This window comes from Pygoscelis adeliae, unplaced genomic scaffold (assembly GCF_000699105.1).
Source record: "Pygoscelis adeliae isolate BGI_AS28 unplaced genomic scaffold, ASM69910v1 Scaffold69, whole genome shotgun sequence".
Taxonomy (NCBI): domain Eukaryota; kingdom Metazoa; phylum Chordata; class Aves; order Sphenisciformes; family Spheniscidae; genus Pygoscelis; species Pygoscelis adeliae.
Genome location: NW_008825619.1, coordinates 4,272,885 through 4,291,163, shown reverse-complemented (window position 1 = coordinate 4,291,163; position 18,279 = coordinate 4,272,885). Strand labels below are relative to the sequence as shown.

The 18,279-nt window shown below is 41.1% G+C and overlaps 1 protein-coding gene across 1 annotated transcript in view; it reads right to left on the bottom strand.

Moving 5' to 3' along the window:
- Positions 1–405: 405 nt before the first annotated feature.
- CLCN4 (chloride channel, voltage-sensitive 4) overlaps positions 406–18,279 on the bottom strand; it is a 47,249-nt gene continuing 29,375 nt past the window's right edge. The window contains exons 8-12 of the mRNA XM_009333393.1: positions 17,520–18,065; positions 15,052–15,238; positions 12,190–12,588; positions 6,235–6,451; positions 406–4,690 (exon numbers count right to left, since the gene is read on the bottom strand). Of these exons, the coding sequence (XP_009331668.1) occupies positions 4,600–4,690; positions 6,235–6,451; positions 12,190–12,588; positions 15,052–15,238; positions 17,520–18,065 (1,440 nt within the window). The 3' untranslated portion in view covers positions 406–4,599. The remainder of the gene's footprint in view (positions 4,691–6,234; positions 6,452–12,189; positions 12,589–15,051; positions 15,239–17,519; positions 18,066–18,279) is intronic.

Genomic DNA, 18,279 nt, shown 5'->3' with positions numbered 1-18,279 from the left:
GTTCCTTTGTGCTGCTCTTCAGGCGCTCTCCTGCTGACCTGTGATCCTTCTCCAGGCTCCAGGAATCTATTGCTCACCCTGGCATCAAACTGGTAGGAGTGGGATGGATTGAGGTTCCCCTCCCCGGCATCTCTAGTTTAATGATGCTGAAGTAAAAAAAGAAGTAAAAAATATTTCTCTGAAAATAAAACAGCCAACTGTTAAGGCTGATTCTTTGAAGTCCACTGCGTAAACTTTACTAACTCCCTACTTAATATTAGCTAACCTGTAACTGAATTAGATATCCTAAATCATTCATCAGGCTTGATTTATCCCTATAGGTGGGAAAAGGAAACATCAAAATCATACCGAGACATTAAGTGAAATACTTCTCCAATTAATAAGCTGTTCAAGAAATGTTTTCAGTACTGTAAGTCAGTTTTATTTAAAAAATAGAGTCCAAACATTGTTTTTGATAAGGTGCAACATACATATTTTTTTCTACAATTAAAAAACCCAAAACCAAAGCAAAACAATATTCATAATTATAGTGTCATTCCAACACGGAATCAGTGGGTCTCCTGTAATTCTTAAACATTCTTTCCCTGCTTCATCAAAGCATAAGAATTAATAATTAGTATCACTGTGACAGCCAAATGGTCTGGCTAATGTCATCCATGTTCTGTACTTTAATAATAAACTTTCTGGTACAGATTGCTTCAAGTACACATCGGAAGCTGAATGTAACTGTAACACAGTTCATGCAAAACAAAGGTACAATACTGAACTTGCATCATTTAAAGAGTTTTGTTGTTGTGTTTAGTTTGACATCTTCAAAGTCCAACTGCTTGAACACAAGGATTGAACTGGGGTTGCATAAAGTGAGCACTGTATACTAAAGTACTTATGTAACTCTCAGATTGATCAGGCTACGTGACTATCTTGAGCTCTAAAAATTGAAACAAATACTTAAGGCCGAGAGCTATGCCTCTTGGAGTCTATTCAGTAACTTCTGAGACATATTTGGGAATACAAATGGAAGACAGTGACGGATAATGGGCTTGTTATGGGGAAATACATTAAAACATTACATCAGAACTGCATTTTTTGAGAAAAGCATGTTATTAATTTATATTAAGAGCGTTCCCCATTCAGCCACTCAAGCTAAAAGAGCAATGAAGACAGTAGCATGAAGGATGTTCAACAGAAAGACAGCCAATTACCATCTCTGGAAGTGTCTGAAGTGCTAAGTTTTCTAATTAGCAATGTCTGTCCAGTTTCAAAACCCTTCTTGTCATTCTAGCATCACCTCAGCCTTGGTAATGCCAAGCAGCTGAAGCTAGCTATGGCTATGTCATTTCTGGAGAGCTAGATATCGGTCCCTGCTCTAAGGGGGTTTAACATATTTTGAACAAGGAGCAACAGTCTAACCACCCACGTAGAGTTACACATCCAAAGCTCTTTTCCTTGACCCCTTAGGTATTTAAACCATTCCATCTAAAGAGGAACGTGTTTGACAGAAAAGAGCTGGACCCCCATTTACTTGCCTTCTGCTTGGGGGGGAGTCCCAGGGTCAAACTGCACCCACAATAAGTGCATGAATCTCAATTCCGTCTGTTGTTGTTTCTTACAAACCACCATGTTGGTTTTATGGATCCTGTTCTTAAGCCCTGAGGGCTCCTCATATGCAGTCTAGTAAGACAAGGCGACAAGCTGTAATAGGGCTGACTGTTGGTTTTAGTGGATCAGGCCTCTGGATGTTAACGGGAATTAGCCACAAAAGTTTATGCCTATGCGTAGCCACGGACTGAGTTTAAGATGATAACCCAAGTCAATACCCAAGTGAGCTTGTATTCATGGCCAGTTTAATCTCAGTTAGGTGACTCCGTGTCTTTTTCTCAGGAAATGACAATTTTTTCAGTGTTGATATACCATCCTGGTTCCTGTTAGCAAACATTGCCCTCAGTACTATCAGTGCTCTTCAGAGTTAGCTCTGCCATGGACTTACATGCTAATGCAGCATGGACTGAAATTTCCTTGGTTAACAGAGAAGGCTTTAGATCTCTCCTTTTCCCTAACATACATGAAGCCTTGAGTTTGATTTCAAATAGCAGATAAATTCACTTCTTGATTTATTTCTCTTGGTTTATGAGCGAAAGAGGTATTTTAGTGTTCAAGTGGGGAGAGTATGCACACTTGTTTCCTATGTAAACATAAAGGAAGATGGAGAAAGTGTTCATCAAACATGTATGTATTAACATTAAGTGCTATAAAAGTGAAAAGTAGAACACAGTCCTTCAGTTTTAATTTCAGAACAAGATTGCCCTCAGAAGTCAGCCTATTTATCTTACTCCAAATCCCTTAGGTTCTAATTTTGGGTAGGAACTGACATTCGTACTAAGCCCCTTTTGGGTTTAGTTGTGGGAATGCACTGATTTTATGATGGCATCTCTGTTCAAATGAGGGAATCCAATGTTTATGAGCTTTGTTGTTGACTTGGTTGGTTTTTTATGAGTTTGGCTGATGATAGCTTCATAGAAAAACACAAGAAACAATGGTATTATGTTGTATTTCCTATTCTCAGAAGGAAAGGGTTGCTCAGTTCTGTAGTTTACATCGTTTTAACAATATCACTTTAATAATACATTGTACTGCAGATGTTCAGTTAACAAAAAGTATACACTGAAATATTTATGGGCTTTGGCCACAACTACATACATTCATGTCAGTCTGTTGCAAACACTATTGTTAAATGGAGTACTTAGCAGATTAAAATTATCCCTTTACTTCCGTTTCTTTTACTTAAACAATTTGGGCCATACTTTATGTGAACGCAGTGGGACACATGCCAGAAGGAAGCAGGGTCACTGGAGATAAGAGGAGGAATTTGTGACATGTAACTTTGGGCATCTAACCTAGGGTGCACCTGGCTAGTTGTCTCAGTTCAGGGACACAACAATCATGCACGTTGCCTACAAGTTGGATCAACTTTTGTCTGGAGTAAGCAACAGGCTCTCCTGGCATGAAAGGACTCCCCTCATCTCTGTCCATGAAGACCATCTGGATGCAATGGACTTGAGCTACCGGTATCTGTATGAATTTGAACAAAAATACCAAAGGTCTTAGATGCCTAAATGAAAGGTCCAGACTCTCAGAAGGTCTGAAGGGGATTCAGGGCATCTAAGTTAGGATGCAACCTCTCTCCAAGCTTTAAGCTTATAGCTATAAAGCAAACCCTGGGCAGTGTGAGTTATGTGTTGCTGAGAGTAGAATTTGGTCTTCTGTTACTGATAGCAGTAAAGTGCTTGTATATTAACACAGACAATGTTGACTCTGTGCATCTCACATAGGACCAGAACAAGGGGTTAGGGAAATATAGCATTTTTACCTGAGTGACTTGGCGGTCCCTGCCGGGGGCTGTTAAATCTTGTGTTCTTGCTGCAGACAGGTCAATAATTAAAACTTTGCTATTGTTTGCATTCTCAGTCCCTTTGATCGTAGCCAGCCACGGTGTTGTGGAGATGGATTCCGCAGTCCTATGACTGGCAGATGCATGAAGAGTAGATCTGCTACAGAATAAATGTCTGCGACTGTTAAATTAACTTCAGCAATCTCTTGGCAGGTGCAGACAAATGCCAAGAAATAGCAATGACGAACTAAATGGAGAATCAGGAATCAATGCAGAACTTCATTAGTTTGTGAAAAATGATGGTGTACACAAGGGGAGACAGGTGAGGGATTCAATCTCTTGTCACCAACATTGATGAGAGCTGGATACCAGTCTCCCTTTAGTGCCTTTGAAAATTCCTCCACAGGCTTCAATGTTTTTTCCCGTTGTCACATCAGACCACATAATACTAAATATTACAGTACCTGTATGCAAAATTGCATAGAGAAATAATAAATCCTTACAAATAAGTCACATTTCAACATTAATAAAGGGAAGCTGATTGAATTTTATACAGTCTAGCATTTCTGTCAAAGGACTAAAGCAGGGAGCAGAGGGCACTACGTTTTGAAGTGAGTTGAAGTGTGTTCTTGCTCCTTTAACTCCAGTCCTAATTCACTTAACTTTTACAAAAATAAATGAAGATGGCAAAATCTTTCATTTTAAAATATGACGATTTTTTTCCCTCATGAAAATGGTATAATTCAGTAGCAAATAGCCATTCTTTCAGTAACAAAACCAACTGACATTACTCATACACACTCTCTAGTTTGGAACACAAATCTTTACATCTGTTAACAGCTTATACATAAACAGTGTCTGCTAGTCTTCACACCTGCCTCGAGAGTTACTGTGAACGTTGATGCATCCCACCGGCACTCCTGGCTCTGTCTCTAAGCACTACATCACTTACACCCACCAACGCTCCAACTGAGCTGTTGGGAATCTTATTAAGGAAACACAGCTTGCTGTCTGCAGCTGCTCGGAGCTTCTAAACTGCCTTCCTCATTAAATAAGTGCCATCCTGCACCCACTCCTTCTGTCAGAGGCATATTGGGCCATTCCTTATACACATTACTTTTTCCCTTTAAACAAAATGAAACACCAAACATAGCCTTTGTGTTAACCTAGAAGGGATTCCTTTGGGGTTACTTTCTTCTTCCTTTACCAGTCTAGTTAAACATGATAGATTCAGGGTCCTGGTTTGCCATTTGAGCCATATGTCTTAATACATCCTTTTTAGTTATGATACCCAGCAGCCTCCTAGAGGAGAAAAGGAAAGGAAAGGTCAACAATCATCTCATTTATCATCCGCTTTTTTCCCCTGTTCAGCTGCAGGGACATTTTGCGAGTGCTTCAGCATAGCACTGTCCATCTCATCCATTCCCCAATAATTATCTTTTATAAAAAGCATTCTCACCTCACGTATTTTTACTACCCCAGCCATGATCATTAAGTGAAATACATTAAGTGAAATACTTTGGTTTGTTACCTCTTTTTGTTGGGAGCATGACTGAGCGAGGAGCTACAACTACTGACAATTTGTACAACAAAGCAATGAGTTTCCTTAGGCTCAGGCTGCAGAGGACCAACAGCACAAAACCAAGGCACCAATGCCCTGAGCTAGGGCATGGGGTTTAGTAATACACAAACTAAGCTAAAGCACAGACTTTCGGAAAGTCTCACTGTCCAACAGCATAATTCCTTCAAATCTGAGTGATAATTTCTCATTTGTGTGAACACAAATGAATGATATCTGTCAAGAAAGATGAGGCCTATGGGATGTCTGGCCCCAAGAGTCAAAAATTTCCTAACCCTCAGCATTCAAGGGCTTTTATTTCCAGTCCTTGAAGGCCACAAAGCACTGAATTTTGAAACTATGTCATTGTTATATTTTTTCCACCTTTCGTTTCTTGTAAGTGCTAGAACTGAAGATCAAAATTTCCAAATCCAAGTGCTTAAAATCAGGACCTAAATCTGTGTCCCGATAATGGTCCTTCTTTTCTTAATGCTGAGGACACTGCATTGATAGTAACAGCTGCAATATATTTGAATAACAAAAAGGCTTTCTGTAGAAGACTAAATTTTAGTCTTCCGCATTTGAAAATGATGGCTCTGGCTTTGCTATCCTGTTGTAAAGTTTCGTCTTACCACTAGATCCTGAGATGAGCAATGCTCTCAGAATAGCTCAAATCCCATTGGAATTATGGGATGTTATTTCTAGTGCACATGGTGCAGCTTTTTACTCTTCTAATTTCATGTTTGCCCACACTTCTTCATCTGGTTTTTGTGGACTTTTGGTTTATATGCCTTTCTGTTTTCCTTTAAAGAAAGCTGAGCAGATTAATTTTCCTCCACTGACATCTCTATTACAGTCTTCACAAGCATCTAATCTAGCTGGATGTCACGCACGTCCTTTGCAAACAATACTACTTGCCAGATCTGCCACTTCAAAACTGAATGACAGTGGGAGTCAGAACTGTTTATTTTGTATTTATCTTTACCTTATCTAAATGACAATACACTAGGGATTTGAGAGAACAGAATGAAACACGACACCCGGCAAGGGCCATTTTTGTTCTGAGTCTGACTTCTTTTGCTGCCCTGGAGAGACGCTGGGCGAGTTTCCCTTGTTCTTCCATTCACAAAATAGACAAAAATCAAAATATGCACTTGACTGTCTCAGAGGTGCTGATTAATTAGCTACTGTCTAGACTTGGCTTTAAACAGGAAAAACAGTGGTTTTGTTAGTGCTGAAGAAAATCTCCTCAGATTCTCTACGCGTGCTTGACTCAGCATCTACTCACCCACTGCGAGTGACAAGACACTGCCGGAGTCCGAGTTTCCGGAAAATATCTACCACAGTCTCCATCGGCGTGTGGTCAGTGACAGTGAAAGGGCTCAGGTTGAGAATACGCCGCAGCTTCAGTGGATGGGGACTGTTGGGTGGCAGTTCTGGGGGGTCTTCAGTGAAATACACGATGGAGTTGCTCACCACCCCGTCCTGACGCTGTCTTGCATTCTCTGTACAACAGAAAGATCAAGGTAGACAGGGAGTTAGGCTTGATAACAAAACAAAAAAATTATCCTCCTTTGGAAAGCAAAGGTAGTAGTAGCTTTTTGTCTTTAACGTACTGAGGCCCCGGAAGCCGGGGTTACAGAGGAAACCTGAATTTCCTTGAGACATTGTTCTCTTGAAGCAAATGTAAGTGGTATTTTTTACACATACGTACTTTTGCTTGCTTGGGATAATGCTTTTCTGAATAAACATGCAGCTCATTGCATTCACAAACATCACTAATCCGATTGCTGTCAATTTCAAATGATTATGTATCATTTCCTCCGTTATGAGAATCACAACAGGAACTTCTATTATATGCCCAAAGGAGTGGAGTCAACAGCCTGTGTACGGTCCCAGCTGGCTTGGAGCAGTATGCTTGTTCCCAGACTTCTCAGTGGAGTGGGGGAAATCTGGGCACGGTGAATGGATTTATGAACACAAAGCTAGGGCAAGACAAATTCACATCCCAGGGATCTGGGGGCAGTGTGGGTGTTGTTCTAGACCAGCACACCTCTCTGGCAAGCAGGGTGAATTTTGTGGTTTTGTACTTAATGCCTTAAATAGAGCTTGCATATCTAGATTTTAAAAGGGCAGAAAAAATCAGCATCCTACTTAGAGGAAAATAGTAAAGGGAGGAACAATATATAGCAGTAAATGAGTTTGATACATTTTTCTCAACAGTACATATTTGACCACTTTCAAAAGCTCAAAAGCTATCATTCATACTTTGATCAAATTATGAAGTGAACTTTACACTACATCTGGACTTTACACGATCAGTACAAGCCTTTTACTTTAAAGTATGCTCCAACAAGAATTCTTAGCATTGAAGTGGTTTATTTTCTTTGTAGCGTTTACCTGATTTATACTCAACACTACAGGGCGTGACCAATATGTGAGATGGATTTCCAAATGATAGACAACTTCTTTCTCCCCAGAATAAGCATATCATGTGTTTGGCTCTGAGGGTTTAACTCTTTCTTCTTTTTTGTATAAATTCTTGGAAATGGCTGGAATTATTATCTTTGATTAATATAGGTTGTTTCTGTTCTTGAGAGGTACAGCAAATCAGACATACTCAAAGCGTACGTATATATTCTTGGAGCTCATTGCCATCAATCAAAGCACAGAAACCTGCTCCTGCGACTTGTAATGTGTAGACAGTAATGGCTTCCAACATGTTCCAGCTGCATTTTTTTCCCTTTAACGACCATTGTCTTGTAATATTTCTGGAACTGGAGCAGTGCTGGCTCAAACCTAATATGATTTTCAACCTTTTCACCCCACATATTACAAGCCCTATTGCAATTTATAGGAATGATGCTAAGTTTGTCTCATCTTGTTTTGAATCATACATCTAATTTCAAGTGTGAACATGCCTGCATAGCTCTTTGATATACGATCTGTGGTAAGAGGTAACATTAATCAAACTGAAGGTAACTCCCACCCTTTGATAAAAACCCTTGACAGCTAGGTATTTCCTTCCCGAAGCTGCACCCAAAGCAATAGGCCCGAGCATTTCAGTTACCGCATTGCTGTTCCCAAGGCAGCAATGACCCTGGACAACAGTGATTAGCCAAAGCCATGACTTCACTCTTCAAAGTCAAACATCTCTCTTGAGAAATTTGAATGATGTAGTACTATTGAGCAAATTCAGTGGCATCAGAAAAATGGTGGACTTTGTACGCAGTCCCACTGGATGGGGGAGTTAGAGTAAAGGTAAAACAGAAGAACAGATTATTTTTGCAGTCGGTGGGTAAGAAAAACAGATATAGCTTAACAGAAAGAGCAAGGCAAATGGATGACGATGTCTGGTTTTACAGAGTAGTCTATGCAGAACGCTCTTGTCATAGTTAGAGAGTGAATTCGTTCTCTCAAATGTGAAACGGCCTCTCACATTCAGGAGTTCATGGTTCACAGCCTACATTAACTATGTTGCTCCCTCAACTCCACAGTGGGAAAAGTACATTATACAGGCCACCTGGCTTGTGTCCAAGACTCTGCCTTTTGTACGATGCCTCCGAAGCTGGCCAAATTTAAGAGCAGCTTTACAGAGTCAAATAATTCCCTCCATAAGACTGTGAAGTAGGTACCATCTAAAATGTAGACACCTATTCCCAGGGGGTGACTCTGCCCACCTGACCTGCCTACCTGCTCAACAAGGACCAGAGGAAGGATGCAATCCTCCTGAAGGTGCTTCCGAGCAACTGGAAGTGGCATTGCAATTCACTTTACAGGGACTGGATGCATTTCTAGAGCATGCTTAGTGCTCCACTTAGTAAGAAAGAAATTATGTAGGGGTGAATCACGAGGCAGAGAGCTGTGTGTGAACACACATTTGATGCAGGATTTAACGGCTATTGCCGTCATCGAAGAAGTCAGTTGCGTGAGGGAATCGGAGTACTTCCCCAGAGTATTCCTTGGGCCACCACACTGCTGATGCACAATTATTGGGCCAGAGAAAGCAGCTGAAGCTTCTTGGTTGAAAGCATGTCTCTACGTAGTGCAATGTGTTGTCATACAGAGGCACCAAAGCTAGTTCAAACTGAGGAGACATTCTGCAGGGCACAATGCAGTGAAAGAAGAGATACTGGTACGGGCCTGACTCTGCTTTTCAGAAGACCTCATTCCCTGGGTACAGCGCTGCGCAGATGGGGCTTATACTCTTCCCAGACATAACTCCAGTATCTCTGTATGCTGTCAGGCTGAGCAGGAGATAAGAACTTGAACAGGAGAACAAAAGATGCTTCACCAAATGTGATGTTTACCTCTTGGCAAGTAATTTTGTAGTTTAAGGAGACTTAGTGTATGGCTCCATGAACACAACTACGAAGCAAGCTGAGGTGAAGGTTTGCAACACATTAGCTACTCTGTGGTAATGATCAACAATGACGACTTCTGCAATAAATGCAAAGCAACTTTGGCCTTCAATGAAAGAGGATCAGCTATCAAAAAGTTGCCAGCACGGTACAAAACCAGTGTCTTGCCCTGCCCTGTACTGGAACCATATACTGTGTCTTTTGGAAAAGTGAAACCAAATCCAGATTTTAGGTCACAAAGACACAAACCATACTGGAAATATTGACCGTTTATCACAGTCGGCACAGAATAACATCAGGAGCTGTCATACTCAACCCAAGAGAAAAAGGGTCACCAAAGGTCCCTGACAGCTGAAGATTATAGGAAAACTTATGTGTGCAGAGAAGTTTTCGATTTTAAATCTCAGTTCTACCTCAGATCCTATGAAAGATGCTCTTAATTAGAGCTGATCAGGAAACAGTACCTTTTCCTCTGGAAAATGTGGACATCAAAGAAACAGTTTTTGAACAGGAAAGCATTGTGATCTAAAGTGTCCGCTGAGTTTATTTTTAACTGATTTCTTTGATATCAGTGCATAGATGGACATACACACATCCCCTAGCAAGCCCATTCCACCATGTTGCCATTTATGGCCTGAATCAAAAGACTCAGTTCCTCAAACTTCTCTGACTCGCTTCAGACAACGTCTGATCTTTCTGCTTTTAAAGTGAGGGCTCTGCATCTTCACTCCATGCAATTTTCCCACTGACATACCTCCCTGCAAAGGAGACGCAAAAGGCTATGAGGTTAGGATGGCAGCAAGTGTTACAGCCATGACATGGCACAGACAGTGTAAAAGCCAGACACAGGGTAGGCTAAATACATCTAATTAAGGTTTTTTACTTCTCACGGGGGAATGCAGAAGACATTTGAAAATCATTAGCAAAAGCCGGATAAAATACAAACTCTTTTATAAATGGTATCAGCTCTTGGCATTTACACATTTGGTGAAACTTCAGACACATATTTACTTTCCTAGCTTGGAAAAGTACAAGGCATCTTTTGTTACTACCAAAGGAAGATTAGCCCTCTGAGCAAATCAGTTGTTTGAAAGGGGTATTGCAGGTAGTAGCCTTGAACTTCATCTTGGTGTCTTTAAAATCCTCTTATAATGAGATTGGTGTACAGAGGTTTATAACTTCATGGAGACGGGTTTTTTGCTTGATTTTGGAGGAGCGAGGAAGGAGCAACCAGTGATGGTGGGCTTTTAATGAAAAAGTTAGATTCCCACACTCCTTGGAAGTTAAATTACAATTGTTCAATTAGAGGAGCTGTAGAACTGGCAGTAAGGCCTGTTCTGCTTTCCTGTGTTTTGAGAAATCAGTGATATAACTAAATGCAAAATTAATTCAGTTCATAAACTATTTTCTCTAACTGAACTGACAACTTACACCACAGAAGGGAAAAAATGAGAAAAGAATTTCTTATTGAAGAGAATTCTGCACTACATTTTAAGGGGAGAAAACTGGGCTCTGTCATTTCTTTTCTTCTTCTGCATGTAGTATTGATGCAGCATTGGTGACTTTCTGCTATGGGATGAGAAGAAGGGAATCAAGTAACAGCTGAGTGTCCTTAAATAAATGAATATAAATTTTCTGTCTAATCACTTAGACGGAGTCTTTTTACGTCCAGGAGATAAAAATAAATATGCATTAAAAAAATCACGTGCTTTAAAGAGCACTGTTATTTTAAATTTTATTTTAGCTTTGTGAGAAGTGAGCAGGAAAGTGGCCCTCTAAAATAGACCTGATTTTCCACTTACGGATTTTCTTTTCTGAAGAATATGGGAGTTTCCATCTGAGACAACAGCTTTTTAAAGGTGCCTGAAGCGGAGGGATGAAACAGGCCTACACAGAATGGAGTAATTCCATGTTAAGGAGCTTTGGATATGCCAGACATTCCACTCCCCTGCAAAGTATAAGGCAACCATGCCCAGCCAGCAGCCTGCCTGCCTGCCAGCTGTCCCTCAGCACCACAGGACTGCCAGAATTGGGAGTGGACCGTGGGGTGGATTTCCCAGGCTCGCAGACCTCTGCAGCTCTGGATGCCCTGGCTACAGGGAAGGTGGGAACACTTGCTTTCATCCAATATACTTGTCTCTCCAATCCCCACCAAGCCATCAGGCCAACCAGGAAAGGACCTGATGGGTCAAAACCTGTAATGACCTGGACCTCAGGCAACCAGCCGGCTATCTATACTTGTCTCTCCAATCCCCACCAAGCCATCAGGCCAACCAGGAAAGGACCTGATGGGTCAAAACCTGTAATGACCTGGACCTCAGGCAACCAGCCGGCTATCCACTGGATGCTTGACAAAACTCAGCCATCTTTACCAAACAACATCCTCCACTGAAAATCTTTCCACTCCTAGCGCAAAAGGTCTGCATGTGAGAAAAATTGAGATAGTGCAACAGAAAGAAGCACAGGGACTTGCACTTCATCACAGGGTGACAAAGGTTCACAACTGCACCAGCGGCCCATGGATACTACAGGAAGCTCAGCACTGCAGTGGCTTTTCATCTGGTTCTGACAAAACTTCTGGCCATATGAGTTGGGTTTATCATCTCTCTTGTCTCTAGCAGAATTGTATTGTACTGTTGTGAGTGACAACAAAACTAAGCCCACAAAAGTCAAGCCCACAGAAATCTACCAATACCAGGTGGTATGCTACAATAGAAAAGCTTCCAGCTATGTGTCCTAGCAACTAGTAAAAGCCAGACTTGGGGGAAAAGTTAGATTTGGTTCTTATTTATCCATTCTTCAAGGCGAGTAATACTGGTAACATCCTACCCTACCAAAATTCCTATCAAAATCAAACTTATGTACACTGATACTCTACTCACTTATTGCAAGAATCAGCTCTCGTCTCTGTGCAAATCCAATAAGTCTCTCCGAGTCTTTCGAAACCACTACTGGAAAGCCATTGTAGTCAGTCTCCTTGATTAATGTCTCAACATCCTCCACCGTCATGCTGTCCTGTGTCAGAACAGAGAGAGGAGCTTCACCACGCCTTGGTCTCATGACATCAGTTGCCAGGGTTCGGTGGGTGAATTCATCCTTCACATCCAGAAATGGGTAGCCGTTCAGATGAATGTGAGCTTCATAGATCCCTTCTTTCCCAAAGGCGTCTGCCACCCACTTGCTTGTGACAGCTGCAGCCATAAGAGGTACGATGTACTCCAGGCCTCCAGTTAGCTCAAACATAATCACCACCAGAGAGACCGTCATTCGGGTAACGCCACCTGCCAACAAGGAAAGCAGTCAAGTTTCCCTCGGTGCTCTTGAAATATACATACTAAGCAACTCATTTATATTTTTGAGTCTTATACTCAAAAAGGCATGAGGTTATCCATGCTGAGTACTTTGCCCTTATACTTTGTGAAGTATTTTTGGGCTTATTTCACTGAAGAAAGAGATTTGTCATCTACTGCAATTTTCATCAAAAAGATTGAGTGAACTTCCTCAAGCCAAAGATGTTAACATTGAAAAGCAAATAACAAATGCTAAAAGACTGAGCCATCAAACCAGAAAGCATGCCAAAAAATCAGCTACACTGGATACTTGAGAAACTAAAACTGAATCCTGCCATTAGCCCTCTAAAATTACTCCAAGAATCAGCTAAGTACCACGGCTGGGGCAGGTAGGAGCATTGATAGCTGGCCTTCACATTGGTTTACCTATCCCATTCATACTGAAGATAAAGCTAAGCATTATCTTTGGGCATGACATGGTTACAAAAGTCTGCATAAGGATAGTTTAGGGCCACTGCAAGAGCTATGTTACAGCTTAAACCCTAGCTTTTGATATCAGTATAACATGCAGTTTGAACCGTATACAACTTGGTTTGAGGCCATCTAGGCACGCGGCCATAGACAGGGTTGTAGTTGCATTTTTCAATCTAGTCTTTCTGTATTAATTTCATAAAGCAACCCTCCTTACTCCTTCAGTTTACATTAAAGGACAAAAATAATCACATAACTGCAGGCAAGTGTGTATGTGTCACTGAGTTATTAGGTGACATTTCTTTGCCTCTGTTCAAAAGGCAAATGTAATAAATCTGCTATTTTTAGGCCTCAAAATACAGCACCATTTTAGATGAGAGAAATCAGAAACAGGTCATTAAAAGATGCTTTTAATCTAGCAGCATACAGGAAAATTAAATTGTTGATTATTTAACACAATGATCCGGATATGACTTTCGTCTGAGGAATGCCTTAAACTTCTGACTCTGAAAAGCTGAGAGTAGATACCAGAGTAAGGATCATTTAATACTTATTCTATATCTCTTACTCTAAGCGAGACAGGTCTTGGACTTAAGAACAAGCAGTGACCATTCTGCTGTATGTCTCGCCATACTATTAAAATCACTGCACCTTGACTTGGACCTTTTAAAAGAGGAAGTGATTGCTGACTAGCAGATCAACTGGAACATCAGAGGAAAATTTTTGTGTATAATTTCTTTTATGAACATTAAGATCATTTATGGACAAGAGGAAGCACTTCACTCTTTTTGACAGTAAGATTCATCCTAGCTATTTTAATGTGTCTAAACTACTGTAGGTGTTCATATCCAAAGGGGTGATCCAGATTGCCTTTATAATCTCTGGAGAAAAAGAGGCACTTTTGAGGCCAAATTCATCTGTTCATTTGCCTGGTTTTAGATGTCTGTTGACAGATAAGACTGATCTTTCCAGTATCTCATTCTTCTGTTTTGACTGTGAAGGTTATCAACACATCTAGCTCAGATGTTGACGTCTACATTACAGACATTAAATTTAGACAAGCAAATCCCACCCTTCCTTCCTCTATAACTGATCGCACAAATGATCCTTCTTTTCTAACATGAGGCTCCGAAACTGAAACTTTTCCAGCTCTTCCCTGAGTATGCCTTTATTTCAAATCTACCCAATTACATTAATCATGTGTTATGCCTCCCCACTATTATTCCATCATCTAATGACGGTATCAACAACAACAACAAAAGGAGGTAGAACATACAAGTACAGAAAGGGAAAGATATGATCAGGCAAAAACGTGTTCAGATGGTATGCTTGTAATATTCCTGTTGTATCTATGAATAGCAATTTGATATGTGAGGTATTATTCAATGATCTCGCTTTAATAGTTAACAGATCATTCCTGTTATATCCAATAAATCCTATTGATTGAATGTAATCAGATATTGGCCTATAGTCAAAACAAAAACCAAAAGACAGCCCAGTTGACCATAGTGTGACACACAGCCAAAATAAGACCCAGAATTTTTACCTCTGTGTAGCTTAAAATTTGGCCAGAACTGGGAAGTTTGTTCCCTGCAGTGATAGAGAGCACAGTCTAAACAAGGAAGTAGTGTTAGTCCAGCTACAGTGGATTTCATTACATCAAAAGGGAAAAATCCCAAGCAAAACACACTCCTTCCTGGAAACCTGTAGCCTAACTTTAATTTTTTCTTTCCTTCTATGTGCTTTTTTACAGATTACAAGGAATAGGCATTGGTGACTGCATGTCTTTCTTTTGTTGACTACCTAGCAGATCACTGGAGAGACCATTTGAGGACGCTGCCTACGCTTTAGCCCATCACATCTATTACGTCCAGAAATGCCAGCATAGCACCTAACACAAACACAAAGCCCTCATAAACAATTTGTAGGTCCCCAAACATCAATGTTATCCATGCATGAAGCAATGATCAGCAGGTACTCTACCCAAGCAAGCTGCCGCTCCCACCATAGCGTAAAGTCCTGGTGTGACACAGTCTGCTCCAGGTCTGCACCAGTTCCTGAAGATGATCCAGTCATGATGGTGATATGCCAGTTGCTCTACTCCGATCCCAACCATCCTGCCAGCCATGGCTCCAACAGCCATGCTGGGAATGAAAAGACCTGAGGGGATCTTGAATAAAATATAGACACGTGAACACTTTGACAAAAATGACTAGTAATGAAATTATTGATCAAACAATTTATTATTAGTGGTAAGAGAATCCAGTTTCCTTATTAAATGCTAGCTCAAAAGGCCATAGCCTTTTGGCAGCCTACAGTGATGTTCCTTGCAGTCTGAGATAGGTTTCTGCAGTGACTGAGTTTGTGTGGCTACATGCCTATTAATAGCTTTGTAAAATTTTAATGCATTTTTTTAAAGTAATTTTGAATCCTACCTGCTGCATCATACTGAAATTGATAGATAAGCGGTGTTTCTCAATAATAGTCTGCTTTTAAAGTCAAGTTGTTCCTGTTTTTGCCTTTATTGCTTTCTCAGCAGGAAGTCAGGAGCTGCTGATGGTTCTGTCATGGGCTTGAGAATAAGCTTAACTGAAAATAACATCTTGATTTAAACCTCTATCACATGGAGTACTTTATGGTTTTATTTCTACTCTTTCAGGCTAAATCAGACCAGATTTTAAATTAAATGTCAAACGTAGAATAAAAATTTAGAGAAAGGAGGCTTACTGCTCAGAGACAGCTATTTGTTCATCTCAGTTTGCTATATATTTTCCAGGAAGTTCTGTGAATCATTACCTTGTCTGCTACACAGATAAGTCACAAATCATTATTATTGAAATGAAAAAAAAAAAGAAAAGAAAATGAAAATTCGCTTTGCCTTGGCTAAGTGCATTTCCTCTTAGATATCAAGTGCACCTGTCAAGTTGGAGACAAATTTCCTGGTGGAGAAGACAACTCAGATCTGTTGCAAGGGCTTGCATGGAGTTTTTGTTGTTTTTTAGAGAGGAAAGGTGGTTATATCTTTTTAATTCTGAAAACATACCTTGAGTTTCCTAGACAACTAAACTAACAACCTTGGCGTGGCCCAGGGGCATTAGCGCTGATAACAGCAGGAGCTATCTTCCCCACCATATAGTGTTAATTTTGTTGATACAGTCAGATTGGGCCTTCTAGATTTGATGGGTAAAGCTATTTGGTCTGTTCTTTTCCAGAATAGTTGAAACTGTCAATTGCTTCAAACAAATTTTAAATATATAGAATAAAGAACCACATATCAAAGAATGAACCAAACTCAGTTTTTAAACAAATGAACAAGAATAACAACAACTGGCTGCCAGCCCCAGCACAACTGCCCTGCCAGCCTTTCTGCAGTGAAGGGCATCTCATTTCAAATCCTCCTCCAGAAATATTACATCTGTGCTCTCCCTGCTCAGGAAATCAGCAGGACTCAGTCACTGGTCCTAAGTGACCTTCTACCATTCAGTAGTTCTTGTCATCAGGGACATCCTAAATGGAGAAAACATGAAAGAAAAGCAAAACTCCAACAACTTCCTACTATCTTTGGGTAACAGGCCTTCTAAAAGATGGATCCTCAGTTCCACCTCAGTTTTTAAGAGAAAGATGAGATGCTTTAGCTTTGAGTGTGGCATAATGTATAGTGTATAACTCACAAAAACTTCCCATAATCTGCTGCAATCAGATCCAGAACTAAATGCTCAGATAATGGGAGCTGTAGACAGACGGATATGTGTTTTATATGAGCTCTAGTAATCAGGTATATAAAACTCAGCACCAACAGCTTTGTGTATATTGAAAGCTTGGATAAATTGTTCTTGGACCTTTCATCACCCATTTATGGGGAGGAGGAACGGAAGGAAAAAGTTGGAAATCCAGAATAATCAAATGATACATCTGTCAGTCCTCCCACTCATTCCCTCTTTTTTTCCAAGCTACAGTGCTTAAAAAGATTGAAAAATAGAACTTTTCAGCTACTTTTATATTTTTGTGAGGTTTTAAATATGTAAATCAGTAAATTCAAAGCTATTACTTCCCTGAGCATAGCTACCTTGAGGCACATTAAGACATTAATCCAACAAGACAAACAACAACGTAAGTAGTCCGTACCCCTGAGAGAGCTGAAAGAGCTGCAGTGGGAATCATCTTGAATTTGCTTATTGGCAAGAATTTAAATTCACACCCAGATTTCTTTTTCACTTAATAAAACTGCAGATGACTAGAAGGTGGAAAAGCAGGGCTCATCCCTTTGCTGCAACAGCGGCCCGCAGAGCAAGGTGCTGGCAGGCGGGTGAACCAGCAGGCACGTCAGCTACACCTGTGTGGCTGGGTGTAGGTCAGAGGCATGCAAGCCCTGCCAGATAGACCACAGCTGCTGATGGCAACCCATCTGTGCCGTGTGCTCGCGACAGCTTCTGCACTTGTCCCTGATTTACCTTCATGCCGAAAGTGAATATCGTGATGACAATTTTAAACACCAAAGCCAAGGCGAGCTGCCACATGGCGGTGTAGACTCCGGGGCCGGCAGGTCTGTCGGGAATGTCATCCACCGGGCGGGTCATGTTTGGGTCATTGATATAGTCACAGAGCTGCGAGGACTCCAGGGCACCGCAGTCGTTGAAGAGCTCTGAGATCAGCTCACTGGTGCTCCTCCGGGTGTAGGGGTTGGGGTAGGCGATGATGGCGGTGATAGCCGTTATCACTATAACCTCCAGGACTGGGTATTTCCCGAGTCTGGTGGTTTTTCGCCTCCTGCACCAGGCGATGTTGCATCGGATAAAGAGGGTTCCCCAGAGGCCACCGAAGACGCCAAGCAGGATGAAGGGGAAGAGCTCGGCCATGTACCAGGGGGTGTGGTACTCCACGTAGAACAGGACCAGCCGGCTGTTTCCAAAAGGATTGATGGACCTCAGTGTGAAGGCAGCCACAAGAGCAGCAAAAAATGACCTCCAGAGGGTTTTCAGAGGAAAGTAGTAGCTGACCTAAAATGAAGCAGAGACCATAAACACTTCACTGAGTGTGACAGAGGGTGTTTGCTTTAGTTATTCACTGGAGCACTGCGCACAGTAAGCCATCGCCATGTGTTTCATCTGTGACGCTATGTCTGGCTTTACTGGTCCTTACCACAGCCAGAATGTGTTCACAAAGGTATCAGAAAAGGTATTTTCAGATTTCAGATAGGGAGCAGCAACCAGT